Genomic DNA, 24,017 nt, shown 5'->3' on the forward strand with positions numbered 1-24,017 from the left:
AATGTTAACATTTCTTTTTTTTGAATTCCCTGTTTTTTCTCTCACGTTCAAGCAGTCAGTTTCTCCTGCTACCGTTATTTTGCAGAATATGCGGCCCCTTTTGAACATCAGTGGTTTGAACCAGTTACTGAAAAAGTAATTCTCATTTGAATAATGAGATATAACTTTTTCTCTTGATCACTTGATCTTTGCGGGGCACTTCTTCTGAGCAGCAGACAGCACTGTGCTGCAACTTTATTCCAGCCCTCTAAAATATCTGCAAGATTACCAGAACAGCTTCAGATATTGTTTGGATCCCTTCCAGATTTCCCAGTGTACTGTAACAGATCCTCGCCAGTATCAGCACCACTTTACAGCCCTAACTCCTGAATAGGTCCTATAGGTGAGCGTGTGAAATATCCATGACCATGTCAGATGTCTTTTCCTCTCTGGTAAGGATTGACTTATATGAGGAGTACAGCGGAGAGTGAGCGTCTCCGGCCTCCCAGATGTCCCAGACATAACAGAGGCTTGTCAGCTCTGTGGCTGTGCTCTAAATGGGTCACTTTCCTTGATATCACACAGCTCCTTCACAATGACCCCACTGTTCTCCTGATATTACAGAACACCAGGTGGCTCACTATGAAATGTCATGGCCAGACAAATGTGGACTGCGTGTGTTGGTGAGTAGTCAGAAAAACAAATGACCATGCACACATGTGACTGCAGTTTGTGTGAGGTATAGACAAGGGTTTGATACACACCACATGCCAAAACACGAGCTTATAGAAAAAGCTCACTGTTCTGAAACATTTTTAAATTTTTTTTTCACTGTATGATTTCTGGCATCTCATGATGAAAACCTTTGATATGGGGAAAATGCATTTTTCATTGATCTGCTATTCACCTCTTTCAGAGCAGTTTATGCATGGCTGTGTGTAACACAACATGCTAGGGAGCTCTGCAGAGAGGAGTAAGAGGGTAGGAACAATAAAAGAAGTGAGAGGGAGGGGGAAAGGGGTTGGGTGGATGGCAGTTCAGTGATTTGTGATTTATGGTTTGATTACAGTCTTTCCATCCTGCTGAAGACCGGCTGTATTTGCCTGCATCACGTGCATTTTTTCTTACATGGCCTATTGGTGCAGCAAGCTCCAGCTCGTTCTGCTCCTCGTCAAAATGAAACACGCATTTGCACATACACACACCAGTAGAATGGTATTCTACACACACACACACACACACACACACACACACACACACACACACACACACACACACACACACACACACACACACACACACTGATTGAGAGATAAAATGGAGAATGGCTCTTTTAGTCAGCTGAGCAGTCTCCCCTCCAGCAGCCTGGCAACCATTCAATACCATTTACCTCCTACTGGGAAATAATATTGACATTCATAAATGTACCCAGTAAAGGGACAAAAAAAGCGATACAATAGACAGTGTGATTCAAGCACAGGTGTCTACTGTCTTGGGTTCACAATATCCCACTCAGAATGAATTTCAGCACGTTTACAATAGATAAATGTAGACAATGGAGTTTTTTTCAGCTGTAGCTGGTTGAATATAATGAGAGCTGCATTCCAATAATATACTAGGAGTGATCAGACCTTGGTGAGAAAGAAACACAGTAGCAAAGTATGCTGCCTTTATGTGCCATCAGTGTTTTCAACCAGCATCGACCCACCTTCATTTAAACCATGTTGGTGTATGATAGGATGAAAGCTGCAGTGACAGATCCAGTCACTGATATCATGTCTCCCCAGGATTTCATTAAACTGCCATTCATTCTCCTCCTCAGGCCTCCTTAGGCCTCTTACTTAGAATTCTCTAACTGCACATTCTGTACCACGGACTCCCGAGCCTTGTGAATGAAGTAGTACGTTCAAGTTCAACTTGTCACTAGTTACAAAATCCTTCAGTAAGGTTGAGAACCAGAAATTGTAGATCTTGATTTGCGACTTTGAAGGGATCGTTCCAGCTGTCAAAATACAACATTACGAAAGGTTAAGATTAAGAGTTGGTTCTTATAATAATAAAAAGACCAAGCCTTGTAATGTTTAAACTAGTAGTCTGTTTGGTGGGTATCATCTGATTCAAAATGTTTATTACCAAAAAGAAGAAATTTAAGTTTTGTATTATTCTGTAATGATAACACCCTCTACATTGGTGTTCTCCAGAGGGTGTGAATGTTTGGGTCAGACTATACTGTTGGCACTGGTTATTTTGTTGGTGCAAAATATCAGCCCGTTCTCACCCCAAAAACAACCATATGGGTCGATTATTAAACTCATAACGACCGACAATTACATTTCTTGTTAGGTGGCGACCTCTTGTGGCTGTTGTAATTGTCGCGAGAGCAAACAAGGAAGTGAGGTGACAAAGTATAAGATCGCAGAAGAGAGTTAAACAGAGCACAGAGGTTACAAGACATCCCTTTACTGTGACAGTATGGTCATTGTCATTAACACAACTGGACCCATGAAAGATGCTAGGTTGACCCCACTTGCTTGTGTAGTGCAGGATGAAGCCAGTACAGAGTGTGCAGAAGCTGCTGATGATTCACAAGTTAACACATTCCTAGTGGGAATCAGTGCTAGCTACAGTAGCCTAGCTTGGAAATGCCCACTCAGGCACTCAAGGTCAGACACTGTTTCCACTGATATGTTTAATAGTGGCCTTATTGTCTGAGGTAAAATGTTAAAATATGTACTATACCTGCAGTATCATAAAGGTTTATATTTCCTCACACAAAAAGTGAGGACTTTTTCAGTTGTGACAGATTCTTTTTTTAAGGCGCAGATCAGTTTGAACAAATTTCCCCCTAGATTTTGTGTCTCTGTGTGCTCAAATGTAGTTACTCGGCTACAAGAAGACTATTATCACCAAAGCTTACAATAAATAAGGTCCCCTCGCAATGTTGACTTGTCAGAAAATGCTTGCTCTAATATAAACAGAAAAATGGGGAGAAAGTGCAAATGAACAGCAGATAATGCACCACTTGTTGTGGTATTGTACTATCTTTTTAAATCCAATTTTGACATGTTTTTAAATTGTTGAAATTAGACATACAAATTCCAACAATAAAGAGCCCTATCTATTCTTTTAATTTGGAGCCTGAAACACTAAACCGCTTATGGTTATGTAGATGAGCCATCATACACTACAGTAAGGTAACCTGACAGCAAAGCGCAGAGTGGACCTGATTGTTTCTGGCAGCTCTCAGAAAGATCTCAAAATTAACACCTGGTGAACGCTGATGGTAAAAACCTGTGAACACCAAAAAAGGCCAACCAAAATGAAGGGTGTGTTCGCAGCGGCTGCGGCATCAGCTGGTACATTTGAATATGAACGGCCCCGACTGAAAGGTTATGACCCATAAAGAGGGGGAACGATTTAAGCAAACCGTGCAGCGGGGAGAAATGTCAGAGTGAGAATGGCAGGAAATATGTTAGTGACAAGGAAAAAGCTGCCCCTGGTTCTAGAGCCGATGAGTAAAAATAGGGCATTGGGCAAGAAGGCAGGAAACCAGCCGAGCGAGGCCTCTAGTAGGAATTTCTTCTGGGGAGCAGAGATAAGGGACTTAACTCCCTCCTGTCTGGGCCCGCCGACTTTAACATGCGACATGTGATCACTGATCACTTATGTAGAGATGGACAGAGAAAGAGGAGATTGAAGAATTGAATAAATGATTTGAGCACTGAGTGAAGTGTGTGTGTGTGTGTGTGTGTGTGTGTGTGTGTTTGTATGCGTAGATGTTAAAAGAATACCATAACAGATTCAGCATAGGCAAAGAAGAAGAAAAACGCAATTACATCTAGATTTAAGTATAGGGTGCAGTTCTTCTATGAAGTGCTCTTATTTGACGCTCTTATTTGATGTTATCTTGGGGTAGCAAAAACTGAACTGGAAAGTAAAGCAAAGCTACAATGAAAATATTATGAACAAAGCCCAAAAGTGCCAGAGGTGGTTTACTAGACTGCTGTGTGTCTTAGTGTGTGCACTTATGTGTGCTTTCTGGTGATCTGTCACTTATTGAGCATCAACAGGACTTTTTAATTAGGTCAAGACTTGTGATGGAAACCAAAGATTTTACACACATACACACACACACACACACACACACACACACACACACACACACACACACACACACACACACACACACACACACACACATACACACACACACACACACACACACATGCACATTGAGGTAATGGCTAAGGAGTGGAAAGTACCATGTGTGAGAGTCTGAGGTTCCTCAGGTTAAGAGTGGAAGTTAGACAATAAACAGTGGCCTTATCAGACTCTGGGCAGAGCTTCCATCCCGATAGCCCAACATATCACTATGACTATTACTATAGAAACAAATATGACCTCTACACCAATTGCCTCAGCCCACTCTGTCCCATGAATAACTAATTTTGATTAAAAAAAAAGGCCCCTTAGTCGCAAGTTTGTTAAGATTTTAAACAGCTTTTAGACTTTTTTTGTCATTTTGCACACTCATCATGCTGCATTATTTGATTTGCCTGCAGTTACGTGACCTCACCGAGACAAGATATATCAGGATTTTTTACAAATCAAATTTTCAGGCCTAGTGGAACGCGAGATCGATACCCCAGAAGAGGCGAGACAAGGAGATGATTATCATATCGTTGATTACAGTAATTTGTACATAGTGTGACAGTTGTGGAGCTGATAGGGCGTTCACTGACAACTACACAGTTGACAGGCTGACCTTTTTTTTTTAAACTGTGGGTGGTTCAGGAGTTCCCGATGTTGATCTTGCGCAGGGAACAAAGTCAGAACTTGCCAAACATCTACTCGAGAGACTAAAAATAGTGCACAACAGCTTAACATTTAAACCAACAATAGAGGTCACTGACTTGTATTAATTGTTATAAAAGTATTTTATTCCTGTCCTAAGAGTACAAAAAACACACCGCTGGATCCTAATGATCAACTTTTCCTTATTTACTTTGTAAAGAGGATTGTTTGCTATCAGTAGGAAAAATAAAATGCACATAAATTGTATGAGCTGTTCATTCTAAATGGTAAATGTTTCTTGACTAACTAGAGCTGACAGACCTTTGGTCACTCATTGAGTTGATTCCATTAAATATAAGATACTGTGAAATAAAAGAGTAATCACTGGACACTGACATTCCTGTCCCATTTGTGCAACTTATTTTTTATTGAAATGAATAGTCTGCAACTTAAAAAAATGTTGAATGACCCTAGGGAGAAGGCAGCTGGAGATTGGGAATAATACAAAAGTGGGAGGGTAAAGATCAGCGTATAAGGATTTGGGGAATACAGGATTACTTCAGCGCTCCGATGGAACAGTAGCTCTGTATGAAACATACTCTATGATAATTGGAGTTGAAAGACAGAAGTGCTTCCATTGACAAGGGGAACAGTGTTACATAAGCGTCCTTTTGTGTCCTTGTTGTGTCCAGTTGCTGTCATATTGAGGACACAGCCTTCCCTCCAGCTATATTGCTGTATGAGGCAATAACCTAAATACCTGTCGGATTTCTCTCTTTCTTTCTTTCTCTCTCTATCTATCTTTGTGATCCCATTTCATCCTCACATTCTACACTGCTTTTTTTCAACTCTCCTTCTCTTCCCCATGCACCCCCTCCCCGTTACCCACACTGCCTCATGGTCACTCTCTTAAGTGATTGCTACATTTCATCTCATGGTAAATCGGCCGTCAGCCCGGTGAGCTATCATTATGCAAATGATGGGCAATTTAATTTCAGTTGGTCAGAGGGGGAATTTCTAATTAGGGTGAGGCACAGCACTCAAGATGGAGAGAAAGATGTAAAGGCAGAGAGAGAGAGGAAGGCAGAGGTGCTGGAAATGGATAGCAGAGGTAAAGAGAGAGGGAGAAGAGAAAGGCTGGAGAGAGAGAGGGGGGGGGGAGGCTGGAAGAGGAGAAGTATTTATCCATGAAATCAACACCTGCATCACAATTATACTCTTCAGTTGGCTGCGAGTCTCCTGCCTCCTGCTCTTCCCATTGTTTTTCTTTGTTTCTTCTGTATCCGGTTAGTTTTAATGAAGAAGTGGCTTCTGAGCTTTCCTAGAAAAAGATCAATAGAACAGAATTTTCATGCTTAAGATTTAGGATGTTTTCACTGTAGAAACCTCTGAAAAGCACACAAAAACCGTTATTACATTCATACTAAACTTTTCATGATACTGTGGTGGGCAGAATGAGAGTTTCACATGGGGGAAAAGGAAGGTTACTAGTGTAAACTCTAAATATATACCTTTGAGTCATCTGCTACTTATGTACTTATTACACTTGTCTCATAACTTGTGGCAAGTCATACACGCAGATTATTACGAGGGGGTTTCATACCTTGAATCTAACTCTGAATCATTTTGCACTGCTTGATATATTATAGAAATTTCCTCTTGGTGGTCAGAGCTGTTTTTTCCCCCTTCCTTTTGGTGCAGTTAGTCAAAGCCAAATTTCAAGTAAAGTCTTAAGTGGTCGAGGGCTAATATCAGCCAAGTCACTAGCAAGTTGTCAGTTGACCATTACAAAAATGGCCACCACGATTTCCTATGTAACCCAAATATATTGAATTTACATTGACAGAGAAACAGAGAAAAGCAGTACATTTGACCATGAAGGGATGTCAAAAACATAGGCCATGTATTATTGTCTACACAACTACACATTTGTAATCTTTACAAATCTTTATCATTAACCCCTGCAGAATGAGAATACATAATGAACTACACTATGTAGACTACATTCATGTGTTAATGTAGGCTTAGTGCACTGGTTGAGCATCATATGCAGTATATTTGTATATGTCTGTCTGTGTGTGAAAGGCTTTGGCAATTAATTCTGTAATTACCACTTATTTGCATTTGTATACATTAATGTGTTTAACACAACCTATTCAATTATATAAATCAATATTGAATATTCAGTTAGATCTATATTGGTAATGCCATTTTAAACACAATATTTTAGATTTTCAGTCTGGATTGCCCACAATCCATCTGCTTACAGCACTGTAAATATAGCATTTGTAGCGTAAGAGATAAAAGTAGCTTTAGGATCAAGAGACTTAACATGATGAATACAATTAATATATTTGCAGTAACTGCAGGTTTGTGTAGTGCATTTTCATACATGATTTGTTTTCATGTGTGCTGCTGTCAAACTGGATCAGTACTGTCCAACACATTGATTTTGATTGAGCATCTTTATTGTTTCCCATCACTGGCATTGGGCTTGTCTGCGTTTTTTTTTTTTTTTCTTCCAACAGCCCAGAAGGGACGACATGCTTCTTGCAGGAAGAAAAAAAAAAACCTTGGTCAATCTGTTTCTTCTTGATTAAGTGAATGTGCTCAATTTAGCTGCATATGAGGTTTTTTTGTGTCACTGTGTGTGTTAGCGTCATTTAGGATTTGAGTTATGTATAGTGTCTTTATCACATACTGTCCACTCTGTCTTTGTGTGTCCATGTGTGTGTATGTGGGAGTCTTTACACGTCCGTGTGGGCGGTTTTGCACATCCACACATATCTGAAGCTGTGTAGGTGTATGAATGTGTTGGGTATCAACCATACATTCACACACAGACACACACACACACACACACACACACACACACACACACACACACACACACACACACACACACACACACACACACACACCCACACTCACAGAACAGAGGATTCAGCTGAGATCAGCAGCTCACCCTAGGCTGTCAAATATTCTGTCAGCACAGCCCAAGAATCACAATTGGACTCTTTGGGAGGCATTAATTCAAAGCACCGTAACAATGCTCTCTGAAACCAAATCAACTGCCTGTAGTCAGCATATCAACTCTCAACTAACTCTGTCACTCTATCTCTCTCTCTCCATCTCTCTCTCTCTCTCTCTCTCTCGCTCTCTCTCTCTCTCTCTCTCTCTCTCTCTCTCTCTCTCTCTGTTTGCTGCCTTGTCTTCTCCCATCCTCATTGCCTCTCTCATTCCCACACACTCTCTCTTTCTCTCTCTCTCTTCCTCCGATGTGTGATTGAACTTCTAAACATGTTGCTAAAGCTAACTTACTGTACAAGGTTACCTAACATAGGCAGTGACTTGCTCTGCAGCTCACATCTCAGAAAAGCAACACTTTTGGTTCAAATACATGCATCTAAACTTAAAAACATTTAAAATGATCTGTTTTAAATGCTATTTAAATGTTCTGAGGTACTACTCTACTACTATCAATACTGTGTTGCTAAAAATCCTTATAATGCAGTACAGATGGTATATTTGCTATGTTCTGTTAAAGGAAACACGAGAAGATTTATATCACAGTCACAGAATTTCTCATTACATTAGATGACAAATGCAAACTGACAGTCAGGAGTCTCTGCTCTCCTCAGCAATCCCAAATTGTTAAGGAATTATTCTCCTCTGCTTCTGCCTGTATTAAACTAATCTAGCCTTTGCATGTACCTCTTCTTGGTAAAAAAAGAAAAGAAAAGAGAAAATCCCCTGTTTTTGTATTAGCTAAATCTTCTCCCAACCATCTGTTTTCTGTCTGTAATACACTAGTTGTAGGCAGTGCACAGCCCAGGCTCTGGCTCTGCTTGTCAGTTGTTGGTTGTAAGTCGTATTGTTGGAACCCTGTCTTGTTTTGCCTTCAGGAAACAACGTTAAAAGATGAGGGGTTCGGAAAAAAAAGATATGAAAATGAAAAGTTTCTTTTCTCCCTTCTGTATCAGAGAGAGCAAGGGCACCGACTTCAGTTTATTAATGTGCTCCATCTCTCCTGCTTTTGTGTCAAAATGCAAAGGGCAGAAAGTGACAGAAAAGAGAGCAAACCCATTTCAGCAGGCTAGTTATTCATATGCATGTTATCCTTGGTAAGATGTGTAGTGCTATAGTGGTCTTGTGTTTAAAACTGCCTTTGATGTAAATAAGAGACATACTTCATTAATGTATTGTTATACGAAAATGAAAAATCTTATTACTTTTTCATTTGAACTACACTAATTTAGTCTTTCATTTTGCACTTTGATAAATCCTACGACAAACTGTACTTGACCAGGATTGACTGAAGCAAAAATCTTTAATTACATCTATAACTTTTATTCCGTTTCCCTGTTTGGAGTCTTCAAAAATGCAGCGTTTAATCTACTCAATAATCCACTCAGTCGACTGTACTTAGTATCTGAGTTTTGGCACAATTTTAGATGGTGCTGTTGAATTTCTTATCTACCGGCCTGAAAACATGCAGCCAAGCTGTACTTTGTTGTTCCAGTAGATACAGAATCTACTTTCTGTGACAGCCCTCTGTAGCTGCAGGTATAGACACACAAAGTCAAGTTAGAAAGAACGAGAAAGAGTTTGGGGAAGAGAAGGGAGAACAGCGCAGTGTCATAGAAGCACAAAGTCGGAAACCTAAACTGTGTTGCAGATGCGTAGCCTCCATTGCCACCATTAATTGTGTTTCTTAAAAATAGCAAAACATTTTCAGCTGTTTATCACACGAGTGCAGTGCCCGTTCAAAACGGGCACTTTTCTAAACGGGCTGATTGCCTAGCCTCCGGTATTGCTGCTTGCTTTTGAGAACCGCTCATCCAAACAACTTCACACCCGACACTGCGCTTCCTTATGTCCTGAGCATTACACCTGCCATGACATAGTTGCGTCTCCTAGCAATGCTAGTATATAAGTAATGTTTGCTAATAGCTAGCAATTTGGGACCAGGCTAATTCTGGGAACAAAAATGTTCATTACGAAAGTCACATTGCTGATGCTTGTTTGATTTTGCTACAATGTAACATCTGCGGTCTCTCTGTCTTCATCTGTTCTTAAATGCACTATAGCAAATGACAGAGAGCGAGCTTTACCCAGCATGCTACATGCTACACACTAGTAAATAAAACTTCAAGAGCTCGCACTTGACATTGCACTCCCTTGAGTCTTCAGCAGTAAATGCGTGAAGGGTGAAGTTGATTGGATGAACGGTTGTCGAGAAAATGGACATACGGATAGACAGAGACTCCTTTCATTTTAGTTAGATGTAAGGGTTCGGTGACAGTCAAGTTTCGACAAATACAGCACCTCTGGTTAAGGGCAAGAAAACATTGTGGAATGATGTTGGGTTAGAATTTGCCACAACCAAAGGAAAATGGGATCTTGCCCTCACTTTCTACTGTACATTTTCAGTGTCGAACAACAACAACATGTATTTGCATTTCAACACATCGTGCTAGTCTCTTGAAATGCCAGAAGACTGAGAATAAATAGACTTGCGTGAAAATTACGGTCTGCATTGACTTGTGGAACAACAAAAAACATTAAAGAAATATAAACAGAAGACAGCAGCACAGTCAGGGGTGGCAAAGGCAAAGTTCTGTAATGATTTTATAATAATCAGTTGTTCCCACCTTAGAAACACAAGCGTAAGCATGTACATACAAACAAACTTACATGAGTTTACACCAGGAGTGGATGGAGAGTCTGTAAAAGCTGCGGTAAGCTATAAATAGCCTCGGCTGGATATTCCCAATGGTGTGATCAGTAGTTTGAGTGTCAGTAGTGGCCCAAGGCAAGTAGCCCCTGGGTTCATGTCCTGGTTATGGTTGAGCTGCTTAGGCCTTAGTTGACATCTCTTTCACACGCACACACGCACGCACGCACGCACGCAGGCAGCCAGGAAAACACACAACTCATCTGTCTGCCTTTCTCACTACAGTTGTATGGAAATGAATAATACATACAGTACAAACACAGCCTAATGGAATGTGACATAACTGTTGATTCATAATCTATGTGAAAATAAACACAAATATCTGAACAAACAAATCCCTGTAAACATATATATGGGTATGTACAATATGCATCAATATGTTTGTGCAAGTAGCTTCCAGCCTTTAGTAATCAATGCTTTGTATTGATTCACAAGTACTGGCTTAACAAAAGAGTATAAACACATTTGTGTTTGAACCTTGAGCTATATATTACATTAATGCAGGTTACTTCTCTGTTTATATTTTATAGCTCAAGTCCGTCCTTCTCTTTAAAATTAAACTTTCTTCAAGGTCTAAAGGCTAGATCTCACACATGGGGGGGATACTGTAGGTATATTAACATCAAACTCAAGTCCCTGCAAAATAAAGTTGGTTTCATGAACTTAAGATTACAATAAATCAAAGTAATTTGTCATAATAACATTCTAGTATAATTGTAGTACATACTGTACACCCTTCCAAACTGAGCTGGAAATCCAGCTCATGTTTGAACATAAAGCTAAACATATATAGCATGTTAAAGTATCATATGTAAAGCATGGCAGAAATTATATCTGAATCATCTTCCAGTAAATTAAACAATATCACATTCAGTACAAAATGTATAAAGGAAAATGGTTCATCACAATATGCAAACCAATGTTGCACACTGCAGTTGGTTTTGTCTCAGACCTTTAAAAGACACTGAAAAAGTGATTCATACTCTGTTATTGACTGTTAGACCACTGCAGCTAGAAATCTGACTGGTATTATGTAAAATGTTTATGCAACAGAATTGGTAGGATAATGTATGTTACCAGTTGAAGACTATCACGAAGAACAGCACAGATGGGAGCAGAATTGAACAATGTAGAGACTGAATTTGGAATGAGAGTAATGTTTTGTATCATTGAACAGTATGGAGCACTGTCTCCATACTGTATAAATACATGTATGGACATGTATGATTGTGTGTGTGCATACATCACTGTATATTATAGATGAGTGATAGGGTTTCCTCATAAGCCGGTCTAGGCCCTTGCATTCCTCTCATCGGTGGAGTCTGATGTGTGCAGGCCTTTTAGCTAATCTGGGAAGAATGTCGGCTGCAGGCACACATGTGTTCCATTAAGTCTAGAGCTGCGTAAATAATATAACATGCTAACGTTACAGGTAACTATAGCCCCACAGCTGTGCCTTTGGCTTTGCAGTGCCCCACAACCCCCGCCTATAAAAAGGCAATGCTGATATCTAATGAGTAGATGTATCGCAGCGTCTAATGTGCTTCAGGCTGCTGATTTTTTTTAAACTATTTATTAGATAATAGAGACCAGCAGATTATTTTGGATATTGAGAATAATAAAAATCCGATAACAACATCACAGCCGATATTTTTTTTGCTTTTCTTTACTGCTTTTGCTTTTATAACATAAACATAATGATATGTCTGGGTTAAGATATTTTACAGTCAAAAAATGTTTAGAGCTTTATCAGAGATGACAGTAACGTGTTTATGTATGTTTTATATATATATATATATATACATTATATATTATATATATAACTATAAATAGAAAACATAATAAGTAATCAAAAACATACTATAAATCGAATATGTACAAAAAAGCCACCAATTAAGCATTTGTTGCTGCAGTTAATTTTTTCTTATCTGACAATTTGCATGTTGATACCATTATATTTGTGATAACTCGATCTTGGCCGCTGATCAGTATCAGTTGGTCTATATATTATATAATGTGGTGGCAGACAGCTCATTGTTGTTAGAAATATTCAACATCGCACTTTAGCTTATTTTAGCGAATATACGTTTTCAACAAGATTTGTCAGAAACTGTCACGTGTCATGTTAATCTGTACACGAGCATAAAAGTCTGACACAAGGCAAGAGCTGTGCGAAAAAGCACCCCCTCTATTGTTAATGGTTCCACATCCAGACGACCGTCATTGGCTCTCTGTGTTTATTGTCTGCCTGCTTAGCTTGTACTGATTGGCTCCACTCTGCCAAGCGACAGGACAATGTTTGCTTTTGCTGTCTGCCTGGGGAAGTCCCTTTTGTCCCCAGCCAGGCCAAGCTACAGTAACTGATACAAAGTTCAGAGGATGCCAGCCTCTTCCTGGTGTGGTGCAGCATCTTCCTGTGGCTGTACACCAAAGTCAGTTAGAAACTGCGAGTGAGTTACACAGTTGTTTATGTATTTATTTTACTTTTACTTTTCTCTGCGAGGATTACAGTAGAGTGAACAAACAAGAGAACTCTGACATCTGCTCTATTTTGGTCAGAATGAGAGTGTGGGTGTGCAGGATAAAAAGAATAAATAAAAAAGAATAAGTGGTTGGACTCAACATGGTGTCGAGCAGAGATGGTAAACGGCTGGCAGCATCTGGTTTTGGTAGCAATATCACAGAAACCTAAAGCCAGCCAGAAAGTGAAAGAGGGGTGACAAGGGTGAGAGCGTCTGAAGTGAGGACTAGAAAACAAAAGAAAGGTGTCAGAGAACAAGGGTAGAGAACAATGCTTCTTGCACTTGCAAACTGTTGTGAGCCAGCAAGGAAATGTGAGGAGTTTGGCTGTTGCTGTTCTGGGTGCCAGCACTCCTAATGAGTCTGTCAGGGCCAGTTAGCGCAGCCAGGCCTGCTTGTGTCCCCTCCAGGCCGCAGACAGCTGTTATTAGCCCCGTAATGGCATGCCACAGGGCCAGATTAGCCTGGCACACTGGAGAAATATCAAACATTCACTTACTGTGGCTCCTTCGCTGGCTAAAGCAGCTATTCTGCGAGGTTTTCATTTAGCTGTGATGCTGGCAAGCTACCTAACAAGCCACGAAAGAAAAAGTCTCCACTGAGGGATGCAGTTAGTGTACAGTTGCTCCTCTAGAAAGGTAGAGAGGAAAATACTTTTCTGACTGGAGGATGTACAAGGCACAACATACCGGGTCATGTTGCTGATTATGACCTAGAATAGCACTGCAAATAATTGAAATAGCAAATAAATATCTATATTGCAATAAAAAGGAAAACAGTATATCCATATTTAAAAAAAAAACAATGAAAATCCAAATGGTTGTGTTTTGTGGGTTTTATGTTGTTGGTTGTCAGAACGGGGCAGCATTGAGGAAAGTTGTAAATGAGAGTTCTCTTTCATAACGCTGGGTCATCATTATGCGAACCATATCGACGAGATGGCCACTGCTGTCTACTCATCTGTTTTCACCTTTCATAATGAGCACAGGAAATCAAACCCTTACACAGCAAGTACTCTCACTCTGAGTCAGGGGATAGCCTGCCACTGTATACTGTCTGTTGTAGGCTATTAGATCAGCATACTTTTAGTACATATTGTATACTGTTCTGCATAGAACGCTGCTTATAGGGCATAAATCATGCTCTTTGAGCCTGTGATTTCTCGAATACGTTTCATGCATGATATGTTACATAAGCTTCTGCATACATTGCTTGCGGGTTTCACTGCGTGGTCGTAATCATTATGCTTTTAGGCCTATAAACATAAGCTGCAAAGGTGTGTTTATTGGGGTTCCACTATAAAAGCTGAGGACTGCTATGCTCATGTGAGCAATGACTGGATGTGTGTTTGCCTGCGTGTTTTGGTTCAGGGACATTTTCTCACTCAATTGTTAAATATAGTGAAATACTGACTCACTGCATAGCAATCTGAAGCCCTGAACTTGGACGTAGCCTGTTTGTATATGTGTGATTACATGTGTATCTGGGTGTTTTTTTTTTGTGTGTGTGTGTGTGTGTGTGTGTGTGTGTGTGTGTGTGTGTGTGTGAGGGTGTGTGGATGAGGTGACAGAATGAATGGATAAATAGTAAAGCAAGTAAAAGCTTAAGTTCGAGACAGACTTAATGTGATATTTGTTCTAGATTGCTAGAACAATTATCACGTTTCTCACTCAATAACCTACATCACATGTCATTAGCAGACTGTATGTAGTAAGTGTGGCAAAATCATCAAGCACTATACATAGCAGACAGGAGCCATAGTCATTACCAAATATAAATTCATGTCTAATTCTCTTATTTATGAGAAACAGCATAGCATTTATTTTAGCAGCAGGCAGCATACAGAAGTAAAAATAAACACTCCAACACCAGACAGAAAAGGATGTAGATCATTTTATCAATTAACACGCACATGAAATAGGTCATCATTGTTGTGCAAGTCGAGTTGACAGTAACAACCTGCAAACTGTTGACCAGATGTTATAGAAGAGAGAATCTAAGAGTGACAGAATATCAAGGAATCACAGAGGCGCAGTGAGATGTGTATAGTTTAAGGTGAGGAGAGAGATAAAGACGAGGAGTTAGATAGAGAAAGTGAGATTTGGAGTGAATCCTGGGATGTACCCCCGCTGGGCTACGGTGTGAACCACACTGAGCTGCACTGTCTTCTTCTGGCAGGGACCACTTGTTGCAAATCATTAGCTTCCCAGCTACTGAGGGCTTTGCCATCAACCCCTCAGGTTGTGTTGTACAGCTGAAACCCACATAGGCAAGTACAGGGAGGAGCCGGTGGAGCCCACCACACTCTAATTATCATCTGTGTAACATATAGAAAGATGGAGTCAGTAGAATACAGTGGAGCTGAGCACAGGAATCCTGGTTACCAAACACAACAGCTTAGTTCCATTAGTGCCGCTACTGAGCCAACCTTATCCAGTTATTATGTGTGGTACATCACCATGAGGTGATGTGATTTAACATGACAGCCAATGTGCAGGCTCTCCGACTTGGCGGAAATTTATGAAACAAAATGAGGACTGTGAAAAGAACTACAGTATGTATGATCCCTGCACTATGGATGAAAAAAAAAAAAAAACTTAAAAAAGTAACTTTGAAACTGAATTAGTTTGAAACTAATTAAATTTAACTTTTGATTGTGCTTTTATTCTATAGTGTTTGAAGTATTTAATTTATGCAACGTTTCACGCTGAATTCTCGCTAAAAGAAAGTAAATATACTTAAAAAATGTCTCTTTCTTTCTCCTCTTCCAGAGCAGATACGCTGCTGCAGATCGAGGTGTGAGACTCTACAGTTCCCTGCCCATGCGCCCAAACCCTGACGGCAAGAGACTGCCCTCTACTGGGGTAAGACCCATCTCTCTCAGCCCTCTCTTCCCCCCCACACCCCTAGGTATCATCCATACCTACATGTACTGACATGCCACATTTAACCCCTATCCGTACACTAAGAGCCACTCATCTGCACAGCAAGGTTGTCACAGGATAGGAGTGACAGTTCACAAGGAGTGCAGACAGTATTTCATGGGTCGAAGTGTGCGCCCCTTGGATGCACAGTAGCTGGAAGTTCTTGATCCTGTGATCGAAAGCTTCAGCATAGAAACAACTGTTAAAGACAATCACCAATATCTGATTTCAACCAGCCACTCAGCCCATCATTTTGAACTTAGCATCTTCCTCAACTACCATGACTTCTTCCACATCCTTTAACTCCTCATCCCACTACTACTCGCCCCATGGGCTCCCCCCATGCTCACACTGACAGACCTGCTCAGTCTACTGTCCTCAAACCATCACTGGCCACCGCAAGGTTCCCAGTTAAGCACCCATCTGACACGGTGGTTTGTGTGGTGTCTGCCTGGTAGCTTCTAACAGAAGCGTTTTGCTCCAGCTGATAGGCAAAACCAACCGCCTGCTAGTGTATTTGTGTTTACACAGAACAAAGGCTTTCTGGATACAATGCTTCTGCTCCTGACCTATTTTATGTTAAAAATAAAGGAAGAGCAATTGTTGATTGAGTATAGAGATTCAAACATTTCTGCGATTTATTCATGATTTCATATAACTGTTTGCGAGGACGCTTAGAAATAGAAAAAGATCAAGTTAATTGAAGTTTAGTGATGTAGCACTTGCAGTACTTCGACTTTGACAAAGTGCAAACAGTAAGTCTGCTTTGTTTGTGACACCTTTCTTTCATTTTTTTTTATAAAAAAACAAATCTAGTGTTGTGAAAATCATAATTAGAATCTAGCTTGCCTTGCTTTTATGCATTTATGTAACAAAGGAGAGAAAATGAAAGAACAATAGAGCGAAAAGAGAGAATTTAATTTCATATGTCCCCCTTTTTCATGTTTCACTCCATGCAAGTGCTTTTTGAATTATCTCTTCTCTGCTCCGGGGCTCAATGAGAGGAAGTGTGGGTGAACGAAGGAGAGAGAGGGAGACAGAGACAGAGTGAAGAGAGAGAGAGAGAGAGAGAGAGAGAGACAAAGTGAAAGCTGTGTAATATTGTTGGTGTGCACCTTTTTTAATTACAACAGAGATTGTATTGATGTCTCAGGCCACATGTCCTCAATCATTTATCAAGGGGGAGAGTGCTAACAAAGCATTTCTAAGAAACCCATCCTCTCCTCGGGCCTGGAATCATACGTTATCTAAAGTGAATATTGTTAATGCTGTTCTGTGGAGAGACCCACTTACAAATCATGGGAATGAGTTCCTTGTCAGTACATGCATGAGGTAGTAAAGATATATATCCACTTTCATCTGATCCTCTGTTGAGCAAATACAACTCTGCTTCTAAATCTCTATGCAGAAATTGTTTTTGAAATGAAGGAGGACATGTTAAAAGTGATGAATAAACATTTATGTAAGAGAAGGAACATTTCTAAATCACCTAGTTGTTTTTGTCCAATTTAAAGATTGCAACTCTCACACAGATTCGAATTCATCAAAAAACAAAACACAATACTGCCCTACAAAGGCAAAACGCTGTAACATCATGTTTGGGCAAAAATGAGTTAATGTCACTTTTGGGGTATTTGAGACCTCCTTTATCATGTAAATAAATATCGTGAGTCAATTTGATTGTTTTAACAAGAAAATAAAGGGCTATGACAACCGTAACATCCAAAACCATACGAGAAACCACAGCAGAACGCGTTACGGCTCTTTGCCTTTGTTCCGGCATGCTGAAGTTGAGTTAAGGTGTTCTGACTTTGTTTAGCCAGGCATCAAGAGAGATGTTACTGTGCCGCCGTGATGTTACTGTACTCTGGCCTTGTCATACTGTCAAAGTTTGCCGCTTTTAATTGTTACCAAACCACGTAACATACACACGACATATCTTTGAAATAAAGTGGCGATGATTCAGATCTGTCACAGCCCGGAGCTAGCTAAATTTAATCTGTGTCACGTAGCACTAACGGTGATGCTGACACACCTCCACACTTGGCGGAGCCTCACATCAGACGCCAAAAACCAATTATTAAATACACAGGCATCCTACCTTTACATGCAATCCGATATAATCCATGGAAGATATAATCCGTAGCAATGCACGTCATCTCCTGTATCCACAACAATCCAGCGCCATATTTCCTTCTTGCAGGTGTTGCATGTCAAATCTTACACAAATCCATAATAGCACTAAGCTAGTTATTGCTAACGTCCGTACAAAGTATGCTAACCTGAATGTTATCTCAGAATTAAAAAGTAGTAATCCAAGTCGAGTTCGTTGACTGTGCATCTTGAGCAGTTTGGTGGCCCTTAACCCTTAACCAGGGGTGATTCTAGGATCAGACCTTTAGGGGGGCTCAGCCCCTAATGACAATATGACACGGATACAGTGCCTTGCAAAAGTGTTAAACATATTTATTGTTAAACAATAAATATACCTTTGTATTCAATTATAATTAAATTATCTTTATTGAGAAAATATTTCTTGTATTTATTCATACTGTATACTGTACTGCAAAGTAACTTATCTGTCATACTGTTCAACTGTGTTAGTGTTGCCACACTATCCTGATCATTATAGCACTAAATAGGAACAACCAAAGGTCTTCTATATAATTTAAAACAAATACCATGACTAGACCTTGGTTAGGTGTTCTTATAATGGATGTAAGTATGCTGAACAGCAAGCAAATATTGATTATATGTCAGTTACTGCCTTTTGCCTTTGCATGACTCCTTGTTTTTGGCACATGATACAAAGGCCGTGTACAGTAACTGCCAAACAAGGGTCAAAGGTCAATTTTGAGCTCAAGATTTTTTGCATACAAACATTTCTTCATTATAGCAACTAGTCGTCAAATTTTGGGAGTCCTACCTATAATACTTTTGTCTGGACAAAACAGAAACTTTAAAGTAATTTTTCTCAGTTTCACACTCTAGCAACTTAAGGTCGTTTGCCTTTGCAGGGCAGAATACACAAGGAGACAATATGTGCTATCATATTACCTCGATATACTTCACTTTTTGGTTTTCTGTCATTTCCTTTAGTCTGTTATGACCTGGGTGTAGCGTCAACACAGTAGCAGAGACTGTAGACTACAGGCTGCATGGAGAGGAGGAGAATATAAACCACTTAACATGCAGGAGGAAACCAGACGTTTTTCCATTGCACTTATCAGGTGCTGTGGTGAGAGCAAGTATCAAGGTGTAGTAGGTCTCTGCACCCCCCCTCCTCACCCCACAGCTCCTCTCACCCATCCTCTCCTTCCTCCCATCTTCCTTCCCCTGCATACCCCTTTTATTTTCCCCTGATCTCTATCTCTGTCTCCCCCCTCCTGCCTCACCCCACCACCACTCACCACCCTCAGTTCAGTTAAAAGTGGGCTTGGCACTTCCGCAGCGACCCCCCCATTTCACCCCTCTCACCACCACCACCACCCCTCCTTTTCTCTCTATCAAACTAACCTCCAACTCCTGCTCTTCACCTCTATGTTTCCTGTCAAGGTGCACTGCCCCCTCCCCCCAACCACCGGCTCTGCCCCCGCAACCTTCTCCTTTCTTTCAACATCTGTTATGGCTCTAAATGCCTACAGTTCATTTTTTAAAATGCTCAGTGCAGAGGGCCTGACCCCAGCGCCCAGCACTCTTTATTTTAGTTTTACTTCTTTAAAAGGTAACTTCGGTATTTTTTTAACCTGTACCCTATTTTCCCATGTTTTGTGTCTAACTAATGGGAGCAAGATTTTTGGAAATCAGTTCAGTATTGAGCAAGGCCGCTGTAGCCGGCATCCGCAATACAGGCTGCATTGTAACCACCCTGGGCATTTGTGCACCGTCAATTTACGTCCACTAAAAGTGCTTGTTTTGCCACTGACGTGCTGCAGATTATTATTTTAAGTTTTTTCATCATATTTCTGACGACATCATGGGAAGGATCCCTACAGAGATAGACCTTTTTGTTAAAGAGTAAGATCCTTTTTGTTTAACCGCTCCGAAATCGCCATCACCAAACTCACCAGACTCCATTTAAATAAACAATACTTTTAGCGTTTATAGAGCCAGTATATTTTCACATGTATGGATGATTTAAGGGTTTATTTTAACCAAACCAGAGTGGTGATTGAACAGTGGAAAGTAACTCCCTCAAAAACTGTTACCGGTAATTGTCATTTTCCATTATTGTTGTCATAGGCAGAATTTTTGGAAGAGCTGTTTGAAGTTGTAAAAAATGATCTATCTCGTTCCACACTGCCTGAAAGTATAGCTGTGCAATTTCAGCATATGGAAATATGTCTTGTGCATCATTTTATACACATTTCCTTTAGTATCACCCTGACAATTTGGTATATTTGTAAACTTTAGGATATCCACTAGAATTTAATATAATACTCAGTGGGGTTGAAACAGTGTTTAGCTGCACATCATGAGTTTGCAATAACTGACCCACTGGCGGATCAGTGAGCTTTAATAGGTACGCTCAGTTTACCAACCTACTGCATGCATGGTGCAATGTGTTCAAGTTTTGTCATCTATAATGGAGCTACAGGAATCTGTACAATGTTATGAAATAATGAAATATAATGAGTGTTTAACAAACACTCTCAAAGCTGCTGAAGTGGAGGTTTGTTTCAGCTCAGGTTGGATAAGCATCAGCTTATTCTTTGCAGCGAGTCAAACTGTTTGAGGTACGATTGTAGTTGTTGTTGTTGTTGTTGTTGTTGTTGTTGTTGTTTTAGCTCCACTGCCTTGACAGGGATACATATAGGGTGAAGGTTCAGAATCTGCTATAGCGTAGAGAAGACAGGATCGTTTCAGGACTCTTTCTCTCTCTGTCTCTTTCCCTTGGTTTCTACATGTTTCTCACTCTCTCTTGCTCTCTCTCCTGCTTTGTCTCTCTCTGTCTTTCCCTCTTTTTCCAAGCTGATTTGGAGCCTTGCATAGTCAATTATGTAGGGAGTGAGAGATGGAGTGGTGGCTCCAGCTTCCATATTTTGGTGCGATATTAATATTGCATGAGCGCTATTCTGTAGTGAATATCTAAGAGACTGCCTATTAAGGCAGCAGCAGGAGAAGAATGTGACAGACACACACATGCACACACACACACACACACACACACACACACACACAAACCACAAACACTGTATATACATACACACAGCCAGCCAGAGAGCAGGGGTGAATTAGTCAGGATCACGCACAGGTTTGTTATAATTAGTGTTTTCCAGATTTATTTTGGTGGGATAATAAGAGTGACTCATTTTCCTGTTTAATATGTCATGTTTGTTTATCTTGACATGGCTCACATCACGCCGTACAGTGAGCATGTTTGATGTTGGTGAGAACTGAGTGATGTTCCACTGTAATTGTGCTAAGAATGGAATATGTTAACAAACCAACTGAATGAACAAACAAAACAGAGACACGAAACAAATGCCTGCTGTAAAAAAGATTGAAAAAAAACATTGCCAAGATAATTGTGATATTGCAAAGCAGGAGTGATCTGATGTATTTTCTGCTGCTGGGTGGGTATCAATGATGCATACAGCAAGTGTCAACAGTGACAGGCTGAGAAGGTCCCTAGCGATGACTGAGAGGCTCAGCGTGGACACTTGATGCTTTTTTGGGTGCTAAATGGTGGTGACACCGGATGGTCTGTAAAAGACATCTCATTTCATGCCACCGCAGTTTGAAAAAAGCATCTGATTTTAATTAAGGTGTCATATACATGCTATAGTGGCTGTTTTGTAAACCTCAAACAATCAATGTTGTTAGGTGACATGGCTGAAATCAGAACTTTACTGTAATAAGGATGGTTTTTAAGATTGATATACTGTATATCATATGTTTTAAAGTTTATGCATTACATCAAACACATTTATTAACACACATATATAGGGCTATATAACGGCTATAACGATTAGTCTCATAATTAATCAATTCATTGTTTTTCTTTTTTGAAAAATATCAGAAAATAGTGACATACAGTCATTGTTATTGCCAAGGCGACATCAAATGCCCTGTTTTGTCCGACCAACAGTTCCAAACCAAAAGATAATCAGTTTACCATCATGTAAGAAAGACCAAAATCAGCCAATCTAGGTAGCAGGTATGATACTGGAAGTGTCCTGCATATCAAACATAATAATCAACTGAGAGTTATTTTCTCACAGGACTTGGAGAACATGCTAAAGAAGTTTTTCCCTCTTGCAGTCACATTGCCAGTTGCTGTCAAAAGCCCAGAAAGCCTAGCCTGGAGTCGACACAGCCAGTTAGTCCCAAGCCCAGAAGCATCGCGCTGGGCCTGACATCGAACAAGTGCTTGGTGACCTTACAGCACCAGCTGGAGTTAAAAGTCTTTAAAAGGCCGATTCTCCACAGTAATATCATCGCCCATGCCTCAAAGACTCTGGATTAAGGCCCACTTTCCCTTGCTAAAATGTAACAAATGTGTGAAAAAACATCACAGCCAAAGTCAATGCGAAGGGAACAATGGGAGAGGAAAGGGAGAGAGAGAGAGAGAGAGAGAGAGAGAGAGAGAGAGAGAGAGAGAGAGAGAGAGGGCTAGGAACCGATAGCAGAGGCAGAAAAGAAGGGAGAAAGAAAGTGAGGGAAACTCAACATCTTAAGACCCCCCAATCCCCCTCCCTGCCAAATATATCAATGTAGTTGGCTTTCTCTGAAATTCAAATGGCAAGAGAAAAAAAAAAAAAAACAGATAAAAAAGAAACCTCTGGCTTTGGAAAGGGGGTGGGGTGGTGGTGGTGGTGGTGGTAGTGTGTGTGTGTGTGTGTGTGTGTGTGTGTGTGGGGGGGGGGGGTTTGCTGGTTGCTGAGAAAAAGACCTGCCATCTATGTATTAGTGCTCCGTAAATATTACATGAGCTCCACATTCGCTCAGTTGTTTGGCATTACTTCCACTGGATGGGTATATTATTTTAGAAACCATGCCTTGTTTATGAAGAGGCATGACCTACTTCCAGACACTCCTCTCTCTCTTTCTCTCTCTGGTATTTTTTCATTCTCTGCCTGCTCTCTCCTCTTTCTCTTCCTCTCTCTTTCTCTCCCTCTCTTATTCAATCTCAATCTGCGAAATCTCAACTGGTTGTCCCTGCTGAACAATTACAAGGCAGAGAGACCCAAATGGAGATGTTTGTAGAAAACAACATGTGTATAATTAAGGTTTAATGAGCTCTTGTCAGGGTGGAATGTGCAATTAGATTGGTAATAAAAAATTCTGCTTGAATGCTAGTGGCAGAGGCTGGATGTGGAGTCAGCATGGCAGTGAATGAAGGAACAGTAAATTATTGTGAGCCCTATTGATAGAAACATACGACACAGGATGCTGAATTTAGATTTAAATACATGGTGAGGTCCCAAATACAGAAAGAAGGTTTTTTTTTCTTCTTCCTGGTGGTGCTATATTGTGTGTTTTCAAATAACTGTACTGTACTTGTGCAAACCAGATTGGTTTCTTCGGAAAACAAACAGATAAAGTTATGCTTTACTGCTACAGAATGAAGCAGGGGACAATGCTTGTAATTTGAATGGAGAAGGTCATAAATGTCATTGGATGCAAGAACATAAAAGGTCTTCAAAAGTCATTATTAATTAGAGAGCATTCAGAGAGCATATACCTCTGCCAAGGCTGCACAATGTTATCTTAATAGAAAATGTTTAGACATTTTTAAATTTCCATCTAGATTTGAATCTGCATCAAGTATCACAGTGAAAGACAATCCTGCTGATTAACAAATGGCAGCCATGGTATTTGGAGAATACCTAAATCCTGCCCTGGCATAAGAAGGCTTGTACAGGAAGAGTTTTTTTTCAAAATGTCAAATGAATCTCTTAACCACTGAATTATGGCCATATAAGTTCATTATGTTGCTGTAGCACCATCTATAGTTGAAAATAAGGCTGCAGCAAATTATTATTTTTTAATTTTGACCAATTTGCCTATTATTTTGTCTACAAAATGTGAGCCTCCATTTCGTTGCATATGTGCCTGCA

At 40.2% G+C, this 24,017-nt stretch overlaps 1 protein-coding gene across 7 annotated transcripts in view; it reads left to right on the forward strand.

The window, feature by feature from the left end:
• Positions 1 to 24,017, forward strand: part of tox2 (TOX high mobility group box family member 2) — a 113,928-nt gene that overhangs the window by 32,467 nt on the left and 57,444 nt on the right. For 6 of the 7 annotated variants that reach the window (XM_078248963.1, XM_078248965.1, XM_078248967.1 and 3 more), the window contains exon 2: positions 15,802 to 15,894. The exons of the other annotated variant lie outside the window; for it this stretch is intronic. In XM_078248963.1, the coding sequence (XP_078105089.1) occupies positions 15,802 to 15,894 (93 nt within the window). The remainder of the gene's footprint in view (positions 1 to 15,801; positions 15,895 to 24,017) is intronic. 7 annotated transcript variants of the gene reach the window in all.

This window comes from Sander vitreus, chromosome 4 (assembly GCF_031162955.1).
Source record: "Sander vitreus isolate 19-12246 chromosome 4, sanVit1, whole genome shotgun sequence".
Lineage (NCBI taxonomy): Eukaryota > Metazoa > Chordata > Actinopteri > Perciformes > Percidae > Sander > Sander vitreus.